The sequence below is a fragment of the Halictus rubicundus genome, chromosome 1, assembly GCF_050948215.1.
Source record: "Halictus rubicundus isolate RS-2024b chromosome 1, iyHalRubi1_principal, whole genome shotgun sequence".
NCBI classification, from domain to species: Eukaryota; Metazoa; Arthropoda; class Insecta; order Hymenoptera; family Halictidae; genus Halictus; species Halictus rubicundus.
Window position 1 is genome coordinate 23,973,161 of NC_135149.1, and position 24,618 is coordinate 23,997,778.

The 24,618-nt window shown below is 34.3% G+C and overlaps 2 protein-coding genes and 1 long non-coding RNA gene across 5 annotated transcripts; 1 reads left to right on the plus strand and 2 right to left on the minus strand.

Annotated features, from left to right (window-relative positions):
- Positions 1 to 13,713, plus strand: Wech (tripartite motif containing 71 protein wech). 3 transcript variants are annotated; one of them, XM_076795265.1, is made up of 7 exons: positions 1 to 127; positions 5,882 to 6,055; positions 6,623 to 6,895; positions 7,249 to 7,575; positions 8,139 to 8,429; positions 8,682 to 9,242; positions 9,670 to 13,713. In XM_076795265.1, the coding sequence occupies exons 2-7, from the start codon at positions 5,957 to 5,959 to the stop codon at positions 10,249 to 10,251; spliced, it is 2,133 nt and encodes a 710-aa protein (XP_076651380.1). In that variant the 5' UTR covers positions 1 to 127; positions 5,882 to 5,956; the 3' UTR covers positions 10,252 to 13,713. The 3 variants fall into 3 exon arrangements, with proteins under 3 accessions (XP_076651380.1, XP_076651372.1, XP_076651390.1); XM_076795257.1 differs by lacking the exon at positions 1 to 127 and adding an exon at positions 1,647 to 1,980; XM_076795275.1 differs by lacking the exon at positions 1 to 127 and adding an exon at positions 1,647 to 1,980 and having other exon boundaries at positions 8,691 to 9,242.
- Positions 13,282 to 24,618, minus strand: LOC143361615 (uncharacterized). Its single transcript, XM_076801170.1, has 23 exons — positions 24,525 to 24,618; positions 24,180 to 24,313; positions 23,661 to 23,823; positions 23,427 to 23,536; positions 23,090 to 23,258; positions 22,818 to 22,933; positions 22,212 to 22,343; positions 21,811 to 22,045; positions 21,473 to 21,630; positions 21,286 to 21,413; positions 20,915 to 21,069; positions 20,649 to 20,773; positions 20,255 to 20,432; positions 19,400 to 19,867; positions 18,718 to 18,948; positions 17,952 to 18,072; positions 16,779 to 16,858; positions 16,567 to 16,692; positions 16,065 to 16,136; positions 15,775 to 15,981; positions 15,181 to 15,552; positions 14,820 to 14,979; positions 13,282 to 14,275 (listed from the first exon to the last, which is right to left on the minus strand). Exons 1-23 carry the CDS (start codon positions 24,616 to 24,618, stop codon positions 14,203 to 14,205), a joined length of 3,807 nt encoding a protein of 1,268 aa, XP_076657285.1. The 3' UTR covers positions 13,282 to 14,202.
- LOC143358273 (uncharacterized) lies at positions 16,859 to 17,652 on the minus strand. Its single transcript, XR_013082938.1, has 3 exons — positions 17,567 to 17,652; positions 17,242 to 17,294; positions 16,859 to 16,924 (listed from the first exon to the last, which is right to left on the minus strand). It is a non-coding gene; the product is annotated as an uncharacterized LOC143358273 (long non-coding RNA).

Sequence of the window (24,618 nt, forward strand, 5' to 3'; positions counted from 1 at the left end):
ATGCACACGGTCACTCTCGAAGGTGCTGCGATCGAGCTCTCTACACCGGGGATGACGGAGGACGTCTAAGATTCATCTCGCTACGTCCGAACGACACCGAGACTGTCCCGCGTACGCTGCCACGCATGTACGTATCCGCCGAACAGTAATTATTCATCGTGACAGTGGCGTATGTTGTAACAGTGGCTGTGATCCTGACAAATGCATTCCGAACTGAATTTTTCGGTTTCATTGAGCATCCTCACCGAACGTCCTCCCATGCGAGAACGTCCCACAGAGTTTTCCGTGCTCGGCGATCCCCTGTAGAGTTCATTCGGCATACCTCCGTTAGAAATTCGTTAGAGAAGTGTACATTCGAATTTCTCGTCTTTTCAGCCTGTAAATCTCGCCGGAATCGTGCATATGTATAGATTCATTCAATCGAGTTGTATGGATTATTTAGAGTCGAAGTTAATAAATAAATTTAAGGTGTAATCATTGGATTATTATTTACGCCGGTGGACGCCGGAGCGAAATTCTAATAGTAGATTGTACTGAAATTTTGTTGACAATTTATGGTGTTTAGAACCATTCACAGCTTCATTCATTTATTATTATTTTTTTTTAATACATTTGTAGGTAGTTCTTGTCTCCACTATTGTTTTCGTCGTTCCTAATACAACATTTCGAAACTTGTCCGACTGTCGAAACTTGAGTGATAAAATGACGATTTTTATGCTCTGGGTCCAAATATACCCGCCTCCGGCCGTTTAAGTGTTAGCACTTTAGACTCCGAATTTTTGTTTTCATCTTATTCTAAAACAACTCCCTATCATTTTAAACATTCTATTTAAAAGACAGTTCCTATCCGAAAGATAGTAGTAAAACAATGATTTTAAAATAAACCACTATACGTACAGTGGCTTAAAATGAAAATATATAACTAACCTTTGATTGTACATAAATTTTATTGTTTTGCGATACTTAAATACTTATACTGTTTGTTTGCACCTTTAATGACCGGACACGTGAGTCTAAGGGTTGAACAATCTTTTCTGCTCATCGTGTCGAAAATGACACATGTGTACATGTATATTGCTTATCTAAGTAAAAGGAAAATTCATATTGGTGATGTATGATACACGTTTAAACAATGCAATTTAAAAATGTCGAGTCACGCTCGAGATAGGAGTGTGAAGGGTTGACAATTTTAATAATTTTATGGATTGATAGGAAGCAGGAAGAAAGGATAAATTCTAAGTAAAAAGAAAATTAATATAAAACATGGTAAATAATCCAGCGTTTTCGAAACATGTATGTTGTTTCTTTAAGTAAAAGGAAAATTAATATTACAGAATATAACGCGTATCTAAGCTGGCAATTTTAAAACGTCGAGTCACACTCTACGTAGGGTCGCAAAGGGCTGATAAACAATTTTGAAATTTTATCGTTACTGACGTAGCTGTCGTAGGAAGGAATAGTAAATTCGTAGGACGTGTAGGGGAAGGGAAAGGGAGGGTAAGGGGTGGTTTAGAGAAATGTTAGTTCCTCGGGGGAAAGGGTAGTGCGGGGGTGTGAATCACCGATCCGAGCGAGGGGTAAGAACGCATTCTTCCGATTGGTCGACGGCTCGGCGAGGGGAAAATGTGGAGGGGAGGGGTGTAAGGCTCCCGTTTCAACGAGACAGTCGAGTCGAGTAGTCGAGCTCAAGAATTCAGTGCGGATCGGGAGGCTTGACGGCGTTCGACGATATTCCGTTTTGACGAGCACGTGTCTTATACCAATGAAAATTTCGTGTTCGCCTAACCACCTTATTGGCATCTTGGACTTCCCTGTGATCGAGTAAAGAATCAATTTACCGCCGTTCAAATTCATCGCATCATAATTCGTCGCCGTTTCCGAAAATTCTTATCGGACTGTTCAAGAAGGTGTGTTTTTGTAACAGAACCAATGACGTATTGAATTTTTAATATATTCCGAGGGTGACTCATCGTGGCTAAGGTACGTATTTTTTCTCAAATTAGTTATAAAAATATGAAATTTTTGGAGGAAATCAACGATTTCTGTTTCGTCTGTTTTGTGTAAATCCGGTATGCGCGATCGGATTTTAAAATTCGTATTTGATGTGTTTGGATGTACGGGAAAGTGATGATACACGTTTCAAACGTTGATCGTTATAGGTCAAATGTATATGTTCGTTTACGTTCCCGTATTTATGTCGTAAAATGTACTTCTCGGACGACATTGAAATTCGAACGAGAGGGAAAGTATCTACGTTGGCGCTGTTCAACAATAGTGAAAACGAAATTAGGAAACTATCCGTTTCCACGGTTGTTTTTCCGAGAGCCTTTCTCCCTTTTTTACTACATTTATCGTTGCAAATGAAAATAAATTTTCTAGCATTTATAAATTTTAAATATTCGAGACGGAACTCGCCGAGAAATATATTTATAATCATAAAGCTTCCTAGCAGACATATATATAAAATAAATAAACATTTTTGTTTCGACCATAAATAATTATATACAATTTTTATTACGCTATGTACACTTCAGATTGTAAAACCTAAACACAATATATATAATAATAATAAAAAAATAAATAAATATATACGATTTTTATTTCATTTCTGAAATAGTCTATTATGGTTTTTGTTCAAAACACAAACTATATTTCCTCTTCGTGTGTCTTCGAATTAAATAATCCCCAATTAAAATGAAAAGGACCGTACTTTTGAATCATTGTTTTTTAAATACATTATAGTAAGAAGATTGGATGTTGGGATATTTAATTTTCAGTATGATACGTACACGTTTCTTTTTTTATTAGCTTACAAATAATATTTATTACAGCTGTGTATAAGGATATATTTTTGTTAAATAATGTTGTAATAGATGTTCAAATAAACTACATCTTCCATTTGTTGTAAAATGGACTACTAATATTAAATATTTTCATAAATCTGAGAAAATCTTTGTAAATACTGGGATATTTCGATACCGACTCATTTGGGGGATCAAACAGCAAAAAATAAATTTCTTAGCGTTTGTAAATTTCGAACAAATATAAAAATAAATATTCACAGTGCCTTACGGACGTGGAAAAATAAATTATTCTTCCCGCATGATGCTTTGACGGTAATGTAACAATTTAAAGGAAATCGCTATTCTATCGTTATCCTAATTTAATGTAAATATCCCCCATATATTGTAAAAGAATATACTAAATTTGGAAGTAAAAATTATATTATACTTAAAATATATTATATTTTCTAGCGTACCGCGTTTTCCCATTTAAAAAATGAATTCGATACTTTAATGAAGATATTGGAACGCTAGATTTTTTAGCAAATGCTTGTTAATGTTAAAGTTTCCGCAGTTGCGCGTTGCGGAGTATCTATATAACAGATGACAGATATTTCACTTTCTCTTTCTTTTTGACCCTCTGAGAGAATAGCAGGTCTAACCTTGGTCGCCATGGCGATTTCAAGGATAGCACCCTCTAACTGCTGCAGACCAGCTGCTGGAAAAACGAAAAGGGAAAAGTTTGCGGGTTGGCGTGTAGCGTTTCCATTCTCGTGAAGCCGGGCGGTAGGTACCGAAAGTGATCTTGGGTTTCCCGAAATCTGTACACAAGTTTTCCTGAGCTCTTCATGCTCCGAATTCGATGGAGTAACGATGTTACGGACCTTATAAGATAAATCTCTGTAAGAATTTGAATACCAATGTAATTTAAATTATGTTCTTCTGTAAATTCATTTCTTCTGATGTACATTTTGCACGAACACATTTACACAAATTAAATGTTTTTCATAGGTTTCCGACTATCTTTTAAAGGGCTTCAGTATATTAAATTCGTATAAAATGATATTTTCCAATGCTCTTTTTTTGTAAACAATAGTTGTTTTTACACGTACTAAAATTTATACTATTTTTTCAATCTTACGCAAACACAACATTGCAAATATATATATACTAAGGCATTGTGTGAAAATCCGAGAATAATTTCATAAACGGAAAATGAATTTTTCATTATAGTATTTATTGCAAAATAAAAATTAGTATCTGAAATTTTAAATCGAAATATTGCTCTAAAAATCTGTGTAAAATTTGTTTAAAATTTTAAAATGGACGAAGACTAAATTTCTCATCATAGAATGTACTGTAAAATCAATCATAATTAATTTTCTTTTTCAATTATTTCGATCAATGAGTACAAGCTTTAATTATTTGATCTATTATGTTTTTTGAAGTGGAAAATTGATGGTCACAAACAATGTTATGCTGTGTTACGTCGTTCAATATGCTACGGGCATGTACATACAATATTGTACACCACTTCACACTTACAATAAGCAAACGTGTACATATATCTACTCACATTGAATTTCGTCACAACTCTGTAGATCTTTATGCAAAATAAAAATGTTTCTGCATCGATTGCAAGAAACAATTGATTACTTTATACGTCATGTTTACTTATGTTTATTATATTTTATATATTTTATGCTCACAGACTACATTATACACTGAAGTGTATTTTAATTTATTTGGATCATTAGAAGAAGAAAAAATAAGAAGAAATGAGATAAATATTCCCTATGTACACTTAAATATAATAAAAATAAATAATAATAATATTTGTATTTTTCAATTCTTTTAATTTTTTTGCTGTTTTAAATTTCACCCACTAATTTTTAATTTTTCGTATGCCACGATTGAAAAAAGAGAAAAATTTCTGTAAAAATTTACACAGATATATGAAAACTAAATTTGTGATTAAACAGAGTGTAGTATATTTACTTTAATATCTACTCATTTAAACAGTTGGATACAAATAGGTGATAGTTGGCGAAATATTTGCAAAATATGAAGTTCTAATAGCTCCCCAATCAAGAGAACTCCGTACGTCACATTTTCACATTTCAAAATGCGACATATTATCGTCCATTTCGCTCACAGAAATAATAAAAATTAATAAAAGATTGAACCACCAAGCGTTGAAGTCATCGCGCAGAAAAATCTGCACGAGTCTTCCGGGACTCATGTTAATGTTCCTCGAGGGTAACTCTTAAGGGTAATTCTTAAATATTTTAATCACATCCTCGACAAGCCGTTGCAAACAAATTTCCACCTTTTATTAACACAAGAAAAAATTGCAAAGACGTAAATGTGGAATTGAAAAATAATTAACGAAAATTACTGAAGGACGTGAACCGTATTTTCATGCAAAAATGTTCATCATGTTCCATTAGTATAGCGTAAACAATTTAGCAATTCTTCCTTCGTGAATCGTGTATAAAGGTTCATGGGTAACCAATGAGGTAACTCTAGAGGAAACTTAGGGTTGAAACGGGACTGAGACATTTTTTTTTCTCAACTTCCTTATGTATGTATATGAATGAAGTTATGTCGAATTTCCTGTTATTGATTTCTGCAAGGTTCTACGAATGAAAGCCCGGAACCCCATTTCTCCATCCTCGAACCGAAGGGGTATCACAGTTCTTCCCTACTCTGAACTTGTATGATGACCTTGAACCAGCTGTGTAGGGGTGTGTTCATCTTTGAAACTGGAACAGGGGGACATGCGTAAAATTTAAACTGCTTTACCGTTGACTTTCAATGAATGATTTCGAATTAATTCGTAATCGATACACGGCGACGAATACTGGAAAGTTTGCTCATAATTCGTATCAATGTTCAAGCTATAGTTCTCAGATACGTATCGATCGTATTCAGATTTTTAGCGATTTTGATCATAATATATGTCCAACGAAATAAATCTATCAAAAAATCTATGAATAATGGTAAAATGAAATATTTGAGATCCGCCATTTTCGATCTACTATTTTTGTTAGATATGACCAGTATGATACAATGTTGTTCTGATATTTTTGTTTCAGGCGAAGGCATTACGACGAATTGAGGACTTTAATACCGAATTTCTATACGGTTTTTAATTAGTCGTCTAATTCACCATGAATAATGGACAGAGCTACCATCGCGATACACAGTTTTTGGGAAAATATACCTCCGACAGTCAAGAACAGGAACAGGATATAGATATGATTTGGAAGGTATGGTAAAGAGTTCATCATAAATCGAAAACATTTAAATACAAATCATAACAAATCTTTAAAATTTTGCACACTAGGATTCATGACGCTTTACCATACTATTCGAAACAATTGTTACATTACTATAATAGATTTCACCCTTAAGTGGACCTTCGGAATGTACCTTTTCACATGCTATGTTTCCATTAAATTATATTCAACATTGTACCTATATTTATTTCATCTCTCTCAAAATGGTAAATCAAAGCGTAAAGAAATAGTAAAATTGCATCTACGAATATTATCGATAGTTACACATATGATTACTGACATAAAGAGCCGATGCGGCCCTAATAGTTCAACGGTTAATAAAAGGCTAAACATTTGCGTGTGATCAATTCCACAAATTTTTTTACGATTCTTTTTAATTTTAGTTTTTCTTGTCGATAAAGTGTATTAAATTTGACTCGAAACTGAGTGCAAGGGATTGAGATCCAAGAATTATTTAGCCTTCTATTTTTTTTTTTTTTGTTTAGGTGCCAAATATTTTGTTAATGTTATGTTTGCTGATCATTTAATTGATTGCAGATGGCGAACAAATTCCCATGGCAGTGTATGGGATCTGGTAACTCGGACGCTAGTTCACCGGGTACCGCGTCCTCGGGAAGTAGCACGAATTCTCAGTGTTATGGTCAATCACCCGATGACCTCAGTGTTGATTCTTTGATTAACAGTCTACTGCAAGTTGTAAACGCTGATACTTTTAACGGACCGGCTTGTTCGCAATTCCCACACTCACGCAGTTTCATGAACAGATGCAAGGACTGCATTGATACAATGTGCGACTCGTGTCAACACACGGTGAGCACACATCATCAGTACCAAATTATCAAACGTACCAATATACATGTCATTATTGGATTTTATGCATTCTTGACTGAAACGAGTAGATGCAATTTAAAGCAATGGATGGATCAAAAGAAATTAAGAATATCAATATATTAGTTCCAATTTATTTAAATTATTAAAGGAAGAAAGAAATTTCTCATTAGTTCCTGTTCATTGTTATCGGTACAGACAAATTTTTATTTTGCATAGAAATCCGCAGTCTACTTATAACAATATTTTGTATCAATTGCGATTGATTTGCTATATTTTTTTAGGTAATTAAATACCTCTTTCATTTTATTTATACAATATATTTTTGTTTACAGAATTCAGGGGACTTGAGCCACGAAGACGATCACAATACAATGCAAAATATACTCTCCGAGATACCAAGTCCTCCGCTAATTAACGCGCCGAATGTATCATCAGCAGGATTGACTTTATTTTGCGATGTGCATCGCGACGGCCAAAAATTTTATTGTCAAACGTGCAGTAAACCCCTTTGTGGCGAATGCGGGATTCACCATCATCATGGCCACGTTACCGTAAATTTAATGGAGGCTGTCGAAGGTGCTGGAATGCAAGCTAATCAAGTATTGAAAGAGGCCAAACTTGGCATCTCAGCTCTCAGAGAGGAACTAGATGCTGTACAAGTAAGATTACAAATAATTAAAAATCGTGCGAATCATCTCAACAAATCGGTATTAAATTGTAAATTAATATTTATTTTTATTTATTTTATATTTATTAATATTTATATTTACTTTATTCATTCTATATTTATTTTTATTTATTTTCCGTTGATTAATATTTATATTTATTTTATATTTATTTTTATTCATTTTATATTTATAAATATTTGCATTTATTTTTATTTATTTTATATTTATTTTTATTTATTCTTCTTTAAATATTTAATGTCAGATTTAAATTAACATTCGTTTTATACAAAAATGATGATACAACAATACGAGATTAAATGTTACACATGAGAAAAATTTGGACGATTATTGTACAGAAAATAAAGAAAGAATTACAATATAACTTGTTGGTTAACTAGAAAGGGAAATCACAACTTTTTCCGTTTAGTTTTTTCTATCCTTGACTTTGAGAGTGACCTTGAACGACCATATTTATACGAATAGAGGTTTCTACGGATCATATTTTCTACGATTAAAATCCTCGTTTGTAATTTGACAATGTACTTTTTTTGCAGATAGCAGCTGAAATTTTAGAACAGAAAGCTAGACAAGCAATTGCGGACGTGATGCTATGCATAAGAAGGGTGGCTGCGGCTTTAGAAACAAGAGAGAAGGAGTTGTTAGGTAAAATCGAGAAAGCTAGGCTTCTGAAATTTTCTGCGTTGAAAGTGAGAGATGAAGGACTTAGGAATGGACTATCCCGATTGTCGCGTGCCGCTGAGAAATTAAACGAGGCGATGGAATCCAAAACGCTTTCTAACAATCCGCTAAACTTATTGCTTACTAAGGATATGGCTTCTGCCGAGGTAGTTATTAACGAACTGACATTTAATCCGACAATACCAAAACTAACTTCCTCTAACATGCTGCATGAGAATTTGCATGAATTTCTATTGAACTTGTGAAAGTTGATTTTTTTTTTCATTTTTGTCCATTCTCAGCGCACTATAATAACCTGTCCCCGACCATTCTCGCACACCTCCGGTTATGGAGGGTACTTTTGCACATTAATTTTGCAGGTACATGGCATATCAGTCCATCGTTTTCATTAATTATAGGTTTTCCAGATACGTCAGAGCCGACAATGTCTTCCGTCACAAGAAGAAAATTGGATTTCCTTCAACGGCTTGGAGGGGACAATACTGAACGCTGTTGCGAATTTAGGAGCAGTTGTTGTGAACAATCCGGGCCCTATAGGCGACCGTCGACCAGTGAGAGGTCGAGGGAACTCGCCGCAGATATTTCGTAGACAAACATCATCCATCAACTCCATCACTCTACCTCGAGGAAGACCGGTTTCATCGAACAGTTTCCCGGTTACTGTTCGAATAAATCGCAACGCAGATTTGTCGGTGAAGCCGTTGAAAATTATCGGGAACGATGGGGACGGACGAGAGAATCTTTGTCGGCCATGGGGCATAGCATGCGACAGAGAAGGTCACATAGTGGTCGCGGACAGATCGAACAACCGGATTCAGATTTACCGACAGGATGGTGTTTTTGTGAGAAGATTCGGCAGTCCTGGTGCCGGGCCTGGACAATTCGATCGCCCTGCTGGCGTCGCAGTCGATGCGCGTCGACGTATAGTTGTAGCTGATAAGGATAATCACCGTATACAGGTAACGATCAACGGTAGACTGCCGACTTGTTCATGCTCTGAAAATATCTATAATATAAGGTCTTCTAAAACTCCTGGAGAGCAAGTCAAATGTCTCAAAAACTAAAAGACTCTTGAAAGAAATGGAGACAACAATTTTGAACGCTTTATCAGGCAGTAAATTTTTAGTTACCTGTAACACTGCAAAAACCGATGAATTCATTTAGAAAAAGACCTATTAACCGTGGCGTGACCTTCAGTCCTACACTTAAGGTCAAATAGATGGGACCATTCAATGGGATTTTTGATAAAGCTTTTGTCTGAAACATTCTTTTCTAAAGTTCCTGGTTTGTTTTTGAGATATTTGAGACATTTGTCTTTTTGTATGTTCAAACTTAGACGTCCAGAAGATAAGTGCCTTCTTTACATTATTTTAATGATCGCTTTAGGTGTTGACAATGGAAGGCCTATTTCTTCTGAGTTTTGGTGAGAAGGGGTGCCGCTGCGGACAGTTCAACTACCCGTGGGATGTGGCAGTGAATTCTGAATGCCAAATAGTCGTGTCGGACACAAGAAATCATCGTGTTCAACTGTTCAGCCCAGAGGGCGTGTTTCTACGGAAGTACGGCTACGAGCTAGCGTCGAACATGTGGAAACACTTCGATTCTCCGCGCGGAGTGGCGTTCAATCCGGAAGGCAACGTCGTCACGACGGATTTTAATAATCATAGAGTAGTAATTATTGACGCCGACTTTATGCACGCTAGAGTCTTCGAGTGCGAATGTGCAGGCGGTTCGAAACAGTTCCTAAGACCACAAGGTTTGGTGATCGATGACGATGGTAATATTATTGTAGCTGACTCTAGAAATCATAGAATACAGGTGTTCGATTCTGCCGGTGTGCTGAAGTGGAGATTTGGCAGCTACGGGAAGGGCGACGACGAGATGGACAGACCATCGGGCATCGCGCTCTGTCCGGATGGTAGAATCGCGGTTGTCGATTTCGGTAATAATCGGGTTCTTATTATTTAGATCGGTTTAATATTATTGGTTCGTGAGAATAAGATTTTATACACGTTGAATGTACGACGGCCGTGACAAAAGGAGCAAACGTTGCTGTTTTCCTTCGATTTTAGATATAAGCGTGTGACGCTTAAAGCCCCATGGATCAAACGTTAGAGGCAATATTTTCCTACTTGTTGTACATAATATAGAAATCCGTGGTGGGTTCCTTTCGAGGCTTCGGGTTTTCTCACTTTGAGTGCCAAGCAATAAGTACAAAATGAACTTTTTGTTCTGAAGTCATATCGTTATTGAAGGTTTCCACGTAAAAAAAAAGGGGAAAAAAAGAAATTATTTTCACATTATTCATATATATAGTTATCACACGTCCGTAAATTTGTGATCTGCGCAGAAAAAAAAATAAAAATAAACGAGAGATAACGAGCATACGACCGTAATAAAAAAAAAAAGAAAAGGAAATCGAGAGTGATTATAAACTTCAGTATTGACTATCTTATAAGATAGCAGTAAATTATAAGAAAAGAAATAGAGTTAACTTAGTCTATGTCTCTTGAAATTCCTAAATTGTGTTCTATTTATTTTTTAAACGTTAACGTATATAGTTACCAATGTATTTCTTATTATTATTATTTTTTTTTATCAGAGGACGATTGCGCATAGGAGGCGTATAGAATCGAGAAACATGCATTAGAATTGAGAAATTGAAAGTAATGCAATAAAAAGAGCGTGTGTCGAAGTGATTAATATCGGCGAAGTTGACTGACATTTTGTAATAACAATCGCATAAAGGGTGCTGTCCTATATTTTTCAATGGAAGCGTGAAAGAATGTCAATTTTTAACGAATAGAAAATGCGAACGAAATTTGTTATCACACTTTCACTACGCACATTAAAACTTCCTTTCATTAGTTTGCTTGCATTACTTTACATAAAAAGGTTCTCTACTGATAGAGTATAGTTATGTATTTCATATCAATTTCGTTAATATACACAACTAAAGAAATATAGTTTTTCTTCTTTGACTGTAATGTACATAAAAGAAAATATCTTACTGTTGTGTGACCGGACAACACTTAAAAAAGAAGAAAGGAACAGTATACAATACTATTATATGACCAGCGTCTTAAAATGCTTAAAACTATTTCTATAAATTAATGATATTATTGTCTCCTGTTAAATATACAAGGAGACTAAAATGCAATTTGATGTTAAACATACGCATGTGTGCATGATCAGTGTAACTAAAGAGTTTGTTTATGAATGTATGCATCTGAGAAGGAATGTTACTTGGGGAAAGTGATGCTGCGTGTAATAAGAAGAAAAGTTATGAATAATAAGGGGATTAACAAAACAAAGAATGGATATGAAATGATGAAAAATAAGAAAATATATAATGAATTTCCTCCTGTAAAAAAATGCAACACTTCATCGATTTAAAGAAAATTAATGCTCCAGTAATATTTTAACATATCACGATTCGAAATATATTTTTAGTTACCATTATGGCAATTTAGTGTAATCATTTGTAAATCAGCATAACACATTTTTATTATACAAATTATATGTTTTACATTTATTACATTATTTATTTTATTACACTTTTTTAAAAATTTATACATATATGTTTTTCGATGGTGAATAATATCGTCTGAATCATCCTCGCTATTACAATTATTATCTTCATCAAAATTATACGCAAGATATTATGAAATTTATATAATTAAATCATTTCATCTAATGACATTTGCTGCGGGCAAGAAATGAGTTTTATATGATGTGTAAGAATTGAAAAAATATATATCAGTCTTTTAAAGAAATACAGATGTTGCCGCATCTATAATTTAATTTGATGTTAGTGAACTGAAATGAAATAATTATTTACATTCGCACGATATAAGACTGAACTAAGACTGATTTAATAACAATATAACAGATTTTGTTCCTTGTTTATTTGTACACAGTAATTAAAATATTAAGAGATTTGTGTTTGAGCTTCTATTTTGAAATTACGTTCAAACCATTGAAGAATTATTAAATACAATTTAGTATTATATAAGAATACTTTTATTGGCCTACTTTTAAGAGGTACGTACGATTTTATTAGTCGACTTATATTCATTCTTTAATGAATAGCATCCGTTAACAATGCAGTTGCATCAACGTAATATTATACACTTCGATAGTCAATCAATAGCAGTATTAATCGTTTCATTTTTGACCTCACGTTTGAACACCAATTAATTAAACAAATTGATCATATACAAATGTAATATGTAGAAATATCTTCGAAAGTGCGTAGACATGTGTGTATATATATATATATATATATATATATGTATATATATACATATATATATTTTAAAACCATATATTCGATGTTTAAATTAAAGTACAAATTTTTGTACTTAATCATATGTTACTAGCTAATAATAATTGAGTTTTAACTATCGAAGATGTTTCTGCACAGAAGAAATCTATAAAATCAATTTTTTCATGTTATATGTATTATATAAAACGTTATGGTGTTTGTGGCAATAACATTGACCATAGCATAAAATGATTTTAATAAGAAAAATGTGTGCTTATCTAATATATATATATTTTTTTGTATTTACTATGCTATGTTAACAGACAAAAACTAATAAGTTAGATTTTTAAGTCATACATCCAGCTCAAGTATTTATTATGAAAGATATAGTGATATTCAAGGTGTCTTGAGATAAGTGAAAATAATATGTAATTCACTGTAGATGGAAAGATAAAATTGTTTATCTTTATTACTTTTTATGCAATGTTTGATAGTAATACAAAATATATATATATATTTCCTCTAGTCTCATGTCAGCAGCATAGTTTTATATTTTCTTCACTGAGGTGTAGCACACATTTGGACAAATGTTACAAAGTTACAGAAACAACTGCTATCTTTCTAATATATATAACAAGATGTCAGATTTTATAGAAAGATATTAATAAGGAACAGCTTTTCTCTTATTCCCTCCTTTGTTTTACTATTTGATTGCTATGGGCATATGATACTTTCTTTTTTTTTTTGGGACACCACACATATACTTTGATAGGCCAGTCATTAGTAAGGTGCATGTAAATATTTCTAGTAAATATGTGGCAGAAAAATGAATAGCTTATAATAAAATCAGAGCAGGGAATAGATATCAAGCGCTGCACGTCCATTTTCAGAGAAACTCATACACGAATCTAAATGTTGTGTAAAATATTGAATTATAATATAACTTCTGTTATGGATTCGGATATGTGCAACAGAACAGATGTTATAATTAATTCAATATTATACTCACGTGTGTATAAAATGTATGAAATATTATAGCTGATACATAATGTGTACTATACAAAAGTAAAGTACAACAAGACTTACATCCAAGATATTTAGTAAAATACATTGTACCCGGGAAATTAAATATTCTTCTGATGAAAATAAATTGATTCTTGCTATTTTGCTAATGTTTTCCTTATTCACCCTTTTATGTAAAAATTGCATGCTATCAAAAATACATTATTTGTTATAATAGTAATCTATTTTACAAAAAAGTTCAAAAGATTATGTATATAGTGTTTCAGTTTTAAGTAAAAATAATGCAACAGCTTATAAATAATTGAAGGTGTGAAACTGACGAGTAATAATAAGTATTATTAAAAATGTTCTAAGTCGATCATCAGAAATGGAAGACGGACAAAAATGTATTTTTTCTTCCAATAATTTTAACAAATCGAAAATAATGTAATAACATTCAAATTCTTGTAATATATTTATAGTCTTCTCTTCATAGTCTAGTAAGTATAAAATCGCGTAAAGTCATATATTATTGAATAAGTTGATAATATTTAATTCTTTTAAGAGCACACAACGTCGCTTCTATAGTAACACCTGTATATGTAAATATTAATCAAATGGAATCTACGAAATGTGTTCATTAGGAAAATTTAATTTTCTGGTACCGTAACATTTTTCATTTCGTTTATATCTTTTTTTGGGGGCAACACTATCTTCTTTCGCCTGAAAAATATTTTGCAATTTATATATTTAGATATACACAGGGTATCCCGAAAATGTTGTACTTCCTTGAAAGAGGCGATTCCCGAGGTCATTTGCAGTAACTTTTTCCTTTGCGAAAATCTTCTGTGCTGCTTTGTTAAAGAGTTATTTAAAAAAAAACGCAGACCAATCGGACAGCGGCTAAACTGGTTTTCGCCGAGCGGGCATTGGCCGAGCCCGGGTTCCCTCTGCTATAGCCGCGCTCTGATTGGTCCGTGTTTTTCGCTAATAACTTCTTAATAAAGCCACGGAGAAGATTTTCGCAAAGGAAAAAGTTACTTCAAATGACCTTGGGAATCACCCCTTTCAAGGAATTAGAACATTTTTGGGATACCCTATATAATGAAATTATAAAATATATATAATTAAGTGACATAAAATAATGAAGTTATTCACAAGTGGAGTATGTTTACGGTAATATATTTTATGGATTCAGTGATTAATAAAAATAGAAAATTTTCGAATTAAATTTTCTTTTACCGTTCGCGAAACGTGGTGTACCTACCTTATGTAAAATCGCGAAACTAGAATCGCAGCTGCAATTAAAATCACTGAAATTATTGCAGCAATGACAGCAACATATTTTTCGTCCGGTAACCAAAAGAAAAGAAAACGTGTCGCTTGATCCTCCATTAAATGGGTTCGCCAATTCGGAGGCCCCAAAACTGGAACGAAAAATTCAAGTACAATTTTGCATGTTTTTATACTGCTAATTTCGATGTATTTATTTATGAAAACAATTTGATTAAAAGTTGTCTACAATAACGAAATCTAAAATAACAAAAGTTCCTTTCTGTGAAAATCTGATTAAAGTCACTGCAATCAGGCAACATTGTTAATATAACACTGATATAAATGGTAGTTACCTTTAACAGAGATCATATTTGTTATCCAGACGAAGTTCAAGTCGTTTTGCTTCACAACACACTGCCATAGTCCTTTATGCGTTCGATTAACTTTTAGAATATGGTCTACATCAGCTGCGACAGGAAGAGTGATGCCATAATCTTTCCACGTCTTATTCTGCACCAACCAAGTCACTTGAAGGTCTGAGTAAACGTGGCCCAGGATAGCACAATGACACGTAACAATCATGCTCAGAGTTTCTCGTATTTTCATGTTTTCGTTCGCTGGAATGACCGCCAAAGTAATGACTTTGACGATCGAATAGGTCCCATCGATACGGCGCAAAGTTAGGGCATATACACCGGAGTCGTTTACCAAAGCTTTTTTTATGTCTAAACAAACATGCGAACGGGCGTATTATAAATTACGTATTAAATTGTCGATTTTACAATAGCTATATCTTCTGCAATAAATATGTCGTTCAGGAATGTTGAAGAGACGTTTCACCATTTTATACCTTCTTTTATTTTTTTCGAATTGTTCTCGAAATAAATCACTCTTCTGACTCATTTGTTTGCGAAGCTAGTAAGACATTACGCCAATATTATAATTACCAATATTATAATTTTTTAGTTCCACTCTGTCTGCTTCGTCCTGCACAAAAATGCCGTTTAAAGACCACTGCAGTTCAGAATGAGGAGATTCTTTAACAATCAGATCAACGATATTCTCATCCGATGTAATTGTTGCTGAATGAAATTCTTTCACGGTCAGAGATGTATAATTTGAACGAACCCTTCGATTAATCAGAGTTATTGTGTCTGTGTCACCGAAACACAAGCCATGTTAGAACTTCTATTTATACCACTATTAGAATTTTTGTAATTTATGTATTTATGTTTACCTTGCGTTACATCACCACACAAAATTTCATTGCAGCGACCAACCATAGTATGTGGCCCAACACATGGTTCACCTTTAATTGTAGACCAAAAATAACAGTTATCCCAACAATTTTTACAAAAATAACTGAATTTCATGTATTATATCAATTGAGATTCACAAAATGAAAGTTTAAAATAAATATTTTAGTTACAAATAGAAGTGATAAATGACCAAAAACTATTTAAAAAATTTTCAGTCACTCGTAATTAATATTTGTAATTAAAAACAATTTCGGTCGAAACGATCATTGTCTTCCTATGGCTAGACGATTTTATGCATTTATGACAAAAATAGGTAGTTGTAACTTCAAACAGTAGAAAGACGAAAATCTTAATGTGAATTTATTAAAATTGTTGAGGAAAGAAATTTTTATATGGTTCACGAGTGTTGCAATTAACAAGGAAAATTTCCATTTTGCATAAAGACCCTGCAGTCTGATTATAACAAATTATGGTCCCTGCCTTTAACATTAGGTGCTGGGGAATTGCAAAGTCGTTTTCTAGTTCCTGTGCCACCATTGCAGCTCGCGCTGCACGACCATGGTCCCCACTCTGACCAACCACCATCAATTGGTGGCCCATCTATATCTGTAAATATTAACGCCTATAGTAAAAAATATAGAAAAACTGAAGGTCCATTTGACACTTAACGGTGATTTAAAAATTGCTTTTACCCATTGGTAAACAGTTTACAGACCAAGTAACCCATCCACCAGGGTCAACTCCGATAGAAAAGAAGTAAAACAGAAGAGGGCTAAGGTGTTCATAATGGAACACTTTAGTTTGATTGCAGTATGCATCGATAATATTTCCGAACCACCTTGAAACAGAAACATATATGTAAGTAAAATTGAAAATGATAAAATTCTTTATCTGTGCGAAGAATCGAAAACACTTCAATGGGTAACAATATTTGAAATTTATTATTATACATATTATTATTATAGCACTTTTTAAAAATAAATCTAAAGATATATACAATTTGGAATCTTAATTTTATTTAAAAAAATAATATTTACCATATTACGCGCGTGATTCAAAATTCAAAATGAAATCAAATAGAATACGATGTTGAAGAACATGTTTCATTTTATTTATATTTTATATAAATTTTATTTTACAATTAATTATTCTTACCTTACAGTTATATTAGTCCACGAATCAGTTGTAAACAGTGCTGAAGATACCATCTGTCTATGGAAAATTGTTACATTAGGGTACGTGTTTCTTGTGAACAGTATCCAGTGATTTTTTTCGCTAAATGTTAGTGCATAAAATCTGTAAGAAAATGGTATTCGGAAAAATTTGTAATATACTTTAATAAAACACAACGTCGGGTTGTTTGATGCTCTTAACTTTTACCCGCCTTTTATAAACAAACATATTTTTGATTGGATATTTTTAATTGGAGAGATGCCGCAACAGTCAATAGTATATATTTTACAGAAAAGATAATCTTTACCCTGGAATCGCAGGTAGCATGAGCAGTGGTATATTAATTACGCCTTTTCCTCGCAAATGAAATGTAACTTTATCAGGATGTATTACTTCCTTCTTGCTCCATGCTGATATCGATAAAATTCTAGCATAACGATCCGTTTTCGTGTTTTCGAGAGGACAGCCTGATATGATAAAAATTATAACACGCGAAATTGTAAATAAGATTGAAGAAATCGGCATCGATCGATTTCCCAAATTTCTGCCTTCTAATATTTTAAAACACGTTAAAAAAAAAACCTGAATCATGATCAAAAGCAACACCAACAGTCCGTCCTTTCTCGCTGCTATAGTAATAGTATATCGGCAGGAATGTTGATGACGGATCTTTATGCGCCCATTCAAATAACGGCTTAGGGTCCTCTTCATAATAAAGTAAAACTTTTCCTCGAGGAATACTCAGTGTGAACGTGCTCCATTTCCCCAAATACAACAAGTGTGGCAAAGTTTTCATTTTCACTAAAGCGACAGCTGCAAATATAATAAACAATTTATACAGATCATACAAGCCACCAGTCAGCAATCGACTGGACTTGCTATAAGAACAAAGAATAAGTAAATTAATTTCTGAAACGATTTCCTAATTTAAGAAGACCGACGCGAATCGATGTATTTCTTAAGAGAGGATAAACATTTTTTTTCAAATAAGAACATGTAGAAAATACTTTCCAAGTATTGAAATAAAATTCAAAAATACTTGCGATAATTTATAGAAATTCTAATATTAACAGAATTCTATAGCATTAAGTTACTGAACCTTGAAGTAATGATCCTTAAAGTCATTTGAAGTAATTTTTTCCTTTACGAAAATGTTCTCCGCGGCTTTGTTTTCGAGTTATTAACGAAAAACACGGACCAATCAGATCGCGGACAGATTCTGGCTCGGCCAATAGCACCGCTACGCTCAGCGAGACCTGTCGCCAGGCCTGCAGTCCGTTCGCTATAGCTGCGCTTCGATTGGTCCGTGTTTTTTGTTGATAACTCGAAAACAAAGCCGCGGAGAACATTTTCATAAAGGCAAAAGTTACTTCAAATGACCTCCGGAACCACCCCTTTCAAGGTTTACCGACATTTTTGGGACATCCTGTAGTTTCATATTAAACACCGTAAAATCACCTTCAGTTTCCGACTCATAATAGAGAAGTACTTTTTCGTTATTCTGAGCTCCGATCTTAAGAATATAACGTGACTTAAAATTGTCATCAGCTGTGAAGACGAACACTATACAATCTGGTTGATCTGGCTCCCAAGATTTTAGAGCGAAGCGTAATCCTTCGAAACGATGTTCGGGTAAAACGTACAAACGTCTTCCTGCGGCTTCTCCTCTGACAAGAATCGTATATTCTTCTAGAAATTATAAATAAATAAATATTTCAGTTATTTTCCAATTACAAGGTACTCTATAGTTTATTTATCAATCTTTGTATGGTACATGTATATAACTTAAATATCCACTGTAAGGGTATACAGTGATTTCTCTATATATGTCGCCAAGGCCTGGATGATAAACGTCGCGGAATTATCTCCACTACCGCGGGGTATACCTCGTGAGAGGCCACGAAGCTCGAGAAGCGTCGGAATGTAAACATAACACGGCTCGGGGTATGTCTCCTGGACGATACACGACACTGACAAGACCCGTGTTGTTGACAAGTATCGAGAATTCACTGTATTTTCTTCGCCGTCGAAATTTAAAATTAAATATGGAATTAATTTATGATAAAATACACACAAACTACTTCATATATCATCACGATTAAATACATTTAGGATCTTTAATTTTAAATGGCTAGTGTACCTGGTTTTTCACAGTCTCTGACATTGCAAAGATCCTGTGGCACCGAAGGATCTGTAGTATAGCACCAAGTTCCAGCAATATTTCGCGAAGGGTTTCTACAATAATTGCTAGCATTTTTAGCACTACCATCCGGGTACAAAGTACCATTGAAATGTTCATGTGCAATCGTTCTCGATGGGCTAATTTTCGAGATGGATTTCGTCGTAAATTTCGTAGAAGGTTTTGGAGTAGATGTTGTTGTTCTGCTGATCGACAGTATCCCTTCATTTACCGGAGGTCCCCATTTTTTGTATGGTTTCACGCGGCTTGGTCTTCGTGTACGTTGCGACGTTGTTGAAATTGTTGTAGATCCTTGAGTTGGTTGCGGAGGAAAGTCGTGATCGGTTAGCCAATACTCGCAAGCACGGCCAGAACGTGTTTCTGACAGTGTACCTACATAATCGTTTGCTGTTCCTGCCATGCGACACTCTAGGAATAAAATGTAACACTTTATTTCCTAGTAGGGTAAGGGATCCAATTACTGTGGGGAGTACCCATTACTGTGCCTATATTAATTACACTTATGATTATTTTCATAGCATTACTGATCACTAGACTGCGGATTTTATGCATTTGTGGCAAAAATCAAAAAAATTTTCATCCTATTGAAATTCTTCAAGGAAGAATTCGATTTTTATTTGATTCCCGCTTCTTGCAATTTATGCAGACAATTTTTATTTTGCTCTTATAAAACATTGAGCAAATATTATCGCACAAAAATCATGAATTTCACGAACACCAATGTATAAATTATACATAATTTTAAATAGCAAGTGTAGTACAAGCTCAGTACAAATAAAAGTTCAGGGACCTTACCTGAGGATCTACAGAATCGAACAGGACAGTATTGTTTCGAGACAGTTATCTCTTCCCAAGGTGTAAATGTGTAACAGTAAGGACCATTTGAATCTCGTGTGGGATTTCTGCATTTGTTTAATGCTTTCAAAATGGATCCATCCGCAAACTTGTTGTCATCTTTTTCTTCGTTTCGAATCTTTTAAAAAGCAATTGACAGTGACAAAGCTACAAGTATATGTAAATTTAATAATGTGTACTACCACGCGTAATAAAAATGCTATTAATAATAATAATAATATAACAAGATCAATTTGTTAGTACGTATTTTTTTAAAACCGAGTAAAAATTTACAGAACAAAAAGTTATTCCAAAGATTAAAATTACTTTGAATAATACATTTCACGTTACTTACTTCTTTCGAAATCCATGGAATACAAGGAACTTCGCCGTCACTCGTCCATTGTCCACCTTTGTACAAATAATCTGTCAAATCGGAAATACAGTTCGGCGCTGAAGGAATTTCCACAGCATCTGTGGCTGGAAAAAGAATTTCATTCAATTAGATTGGAATATTTTTTTTTAGGGAAGCAATTTTCCTCGAGGACCCAAGGTTTTTTGAGTGGTACAATATTGACAGCTTTCTTTTATGTTTCTTTTTTTTAAAGTAGTGATTTTTACCTTCGGGAGAACAAAATAGTGTCCAGTGTGCCACGGACTTTTCACTTCCAATGCTGAACCATCTCAAATTAGCAAAAAAATTATTGTTCACGTAGAATAGTTCGATAGCTGTCTTGGCCTTTTGATAAAATAAGCGGAAATGTTCTCCAAAAATGCTAAAAAGTAGATTCTGTTACTATTAACTAAAAACTAAACTGCTGACTTCATGAATCTATTAATTCAAAACTGTAGACGAACTAAAATATTAAAAATTATTAAGTTAAAATTAGAATTAAGATTACTAATCAAAGAAAGTATGAAATGTCTATCTGGCAGCTGTACTTTTGCAATTTTGATGAAGACAATTTTTATTTTGCATAAAGTTCACGAACCTAATGCTAAATTCTCTCCAGGACCAGAAATCAAGCAGACCTCTGCTTGGAATTTCTTTGAGATAGTGCTTCGTCGAGTCCTCTTCTTCTTGGTACGTGAGTGTTGCAATGTCTTTGCCTATTGTTACCTACACCAAATAAGGTTTCGAAAAAAAGCTGCTGTTTTATTTAGAATTGATGTTTTTACCGTAACAGACGGATACTCCGATTTGGGTGTTGGATATAGTCGTATGTGAATATTTTGGCTTGCGCGAACGAAAACTCGAGCGTCGTTCGTGTCGTTATTTTTTTCCATGGTCCACGCTCTAGAGTAATTAGTCCCAAAGGTCGTATGGACTTCGCATTCTAAAAAAAATTCTACCTCAGAATTTACATTAACATTCAAATTCATTAACAATTCAAATGTAATACACGGTTCACAGATATATTTTTGATATTTAATTAGTTTTAATTCTAAATAGAATTAACTATGACAATGTTCGACGCGAATACTGCGACAAGCGTTTAAACTACTTCAAAGCATACGTTTTTGACAAAATGTGGTGCTCCACAAAACTCCAGTCCCTCGAATCCCGTAATACAGAAACGTTTCTGGATACAGGCTCGTGATACCACGTTTCCTTTTGTATTCTTGCATAAGCAGAGGCTTCGAACTACCTTCAACACCAGCAGACACAAACCCGCCGCCCCAGGTTATCCATATTCCTATCCATTTTGTGCCAAGCAAAATTTCAGGACTGCTTTCAAAAACTTCCTCGTCCTAATGCAAACACTGTTGTGAAATATCAATCGCATACGAAACCTCCGTCGCCTAATTTATTACATTATTCGAAAAAGAAAAAAATTACTTCAAATGACCTTGGGAATCACCTCTTTCAAGGAAGTGTAACATTTTTGGGACATCCTGTATATAAAGTATTACTCACATCAGATTTAGGGAAAGTCTGTCCACTGCCAGAATTTGCGAACAGCAACTCTACACCAGCACTCCATTCTTCAGCAATTTTCTCAGCAGTAACAGGGACTGGCAGCAAACTGAGTAAAATTCGCGCCTCGGCCTACAAAGAGAGCCTTTGTAAATAAATAAACAAAAAGGAAGTTAGAATTTGCCAATTGCAACATACAGAGTGTCCTGAAAATGTTGTACTTCCTCGAAAGGGGGGATTCCTGGGGCTATTCGAAGTAACTTTTTCCTTTGCGAAAATGTTCTCCACGGCTTTGTTAAGGAGTTATTGAGGAAAAACACGGGCCAATCAGAGCGCGGCTACAGCGGACAAGTTCGGCTCGGCCAATGCCAACGTCGCGCTTAGCGGGACCCGTCCCTGCGCCGGAATCCGTCCGCTATTGCTGCGCCCCGATTGGTCCGCCTTTTTTCGAATAACTCCGAAGCCGCGGAAAATATCTTCGCAAAGAAAGAAGTTATTTCAAATGACCGCGTGAATCACCCCATTCCATTTCAAGGAAGTACATTTTCGGGACACCCTGTATATAATTCCGCAGAATTATAATTGAATGTCTGATTGAAAACTTACGTTTTTTTCGTCAATGGGGTCCCACAACTTCATCCAAAATGAGGTGTTACCGCCAGGCGCGTCCAATTTCGTAAGTACCGAGTAGTCAGATACGTTTTTGATGTATGTTAAACATTCTAGAAAATACAGGACGTGAAACAAATATTAAAATCAATTTAATATACAGGGTGTGCCGAATATAGTTGTTACAAGTTGCTTGCTCAGAATCTAATGACGATATCGATTTTACTTTTCTTTTAAATTATCAATAAATTACCAATAATATAAAACACCTTTAGCGTCGCAGAATGGGATGTCACAGTACTCCTTCTGAAGATACTCGGAATCTTCTTGTTCAACGTAACACCATGGCCCTCCGCTGTCTCCGGAAGGATTTCTGCAGAAATTGCTCGCTTTCTTGCGGGACACTTCCGGAAAATTGTTGTCGTCGAACTTCAAATTCTAAGCAAAACGTCATAATTAAAAATGTCAAGGTAGCGTTCAGATTTATCAGACTTATGCACGCAACAGGTGGAAGAAAGGCGGAAAATATTATTTTCTATAACAATGTAAAATAAAAATAATAATCCATTTCGTTTCATTTATCTGATTCGTCGATGCGTTCTTTACTTTTGCTTTCTCCATTTTCTTCAGCTTGTGCCACGATATACATTTTCTTCCCGATGCTGCGACCTCTCTGGTACCACCGTATTCAGCACCTGGCCCTGACAGTCTACACTCTAATGAATCGCGTTTTATCAGTATACGATCATCATGCAATATAAAAATGTTCTACCTTGATCACAACCAACCGGTATTAATGATTTCTTCACTTTCGTAGTGATTTTTATTCATGTTAATTACCTCCGAAATTACAAAGGGGTACATCACATCGATCATCTATGAGTGATAGATCTAACGTATAACACCATGGACCTCTCGGTTCTCCTGTTGGATTTCTACAGTAATTTTTAACAGTTTTCATCGATCGTTCAGGAAAGTCATCGTCGTGAATGTCTTTACTGACCTGATGACGAAAGGAGATTATGTTGTAGGAGATGCTTGACAACATCATTAGTAAAATGGATTATTAGAAACGAACAGATAGAAATAATGAATTTATCAATAAAATTTATTTGATGTTATAGTTTTTCGAATGTCTCAAAAATTGCTTTTTATTTCGAGTTCTAGCAGTTATTTCTATTAATATGTTGGACTGTGTTATGGTCAAGGGAATGCTTAACGATATTGCTAGTAAATAAATTGTTATGGACATTAAGTATCAATTCAAATCAATCCAAAGAAGAAAAGAAAAGAAAAGAAGGTGAATTGATGTTAGTACAAAATTCTAGGAAGCTGCATCGGAAGATATAACTTATTAACCTCGTGTATTGGATCAGCTGCTGTCCAAGATTGACACGGAACGTCGCTAACAGTTTTTGATATCGAACCTCTGTATTCTTTTCCGATCTGAGTTAGCTTGCACTTCATTAAGTCGGTTCGTGATGCGTTGTGCACTGTAATTATTTACAGTTCATGTTGCACGTTCATTTATTTTGGTTTAGTTACAGAGGAATAGAAAAAATTGTGAATTAACATCTATCTAACTGCCAACAAATTTTCTTTTATGCACCAGTCTGTTGTACATACAAATCGTGTAGAATTTGTCAAAAAAGGAAATAAGTATAGAAGAAATGTCTGAGAAATGTAGGAGATATTAATTATTACCTTTTTGAGTTGTAATTGATGGTACATTGCAGAACAGAATTATTAAGCTAAGTATTCGAAATTGTGCAGTACGGCTGTAATTTTCACAGTACAT

Excerpts from the sequence above, each read along its gene's own strand:
- Wech (XM_076795265.1), top strand. The coding sequence starts at position 5,957 with ATGAATAATGGACAGAGCTACCATCGCGATACACAGTTTTTGGGAAAA. Across the intron at positions 7,576-8,138 it reads AGGAACTAGATGCTGTACAA|ATAGCAGCTGAAATTTTAGA; the intron begins GTAAGATTACAA and ends CTTTTTTTGCAG. Across the intron at positions 8,430-8,681 it reads AGGATATGGCTTCTGCCGAG|GTTTTCCAGATACGTCAGAG; the intron begins GTAGTTATTAAC and ends CATTAATTATAG.
- LOC143361615 (XM_076801170.1), bottom strand. The coding sequence starts at position 24,618 with ATGTACTGTGAAAATTACAGCCGTACTGCACAATTTCGAATACTTAGC. Across the intron at positions 21,070-21,285 it reads TGGAGAGAATTTAGCATTAG|CATTTTTGGAGAACATTTCC; the intron begins GTTCGTGAACTT and ends TCTACTTTTTAG. Across the intron at positions 16,859-17,951 it reads TATGAAGAGGACCCTAAGCC|CCCTCTTCTGTTTTACTTCT; the intron begins GTTATTTGAATG and ends TGAACACCTTAG.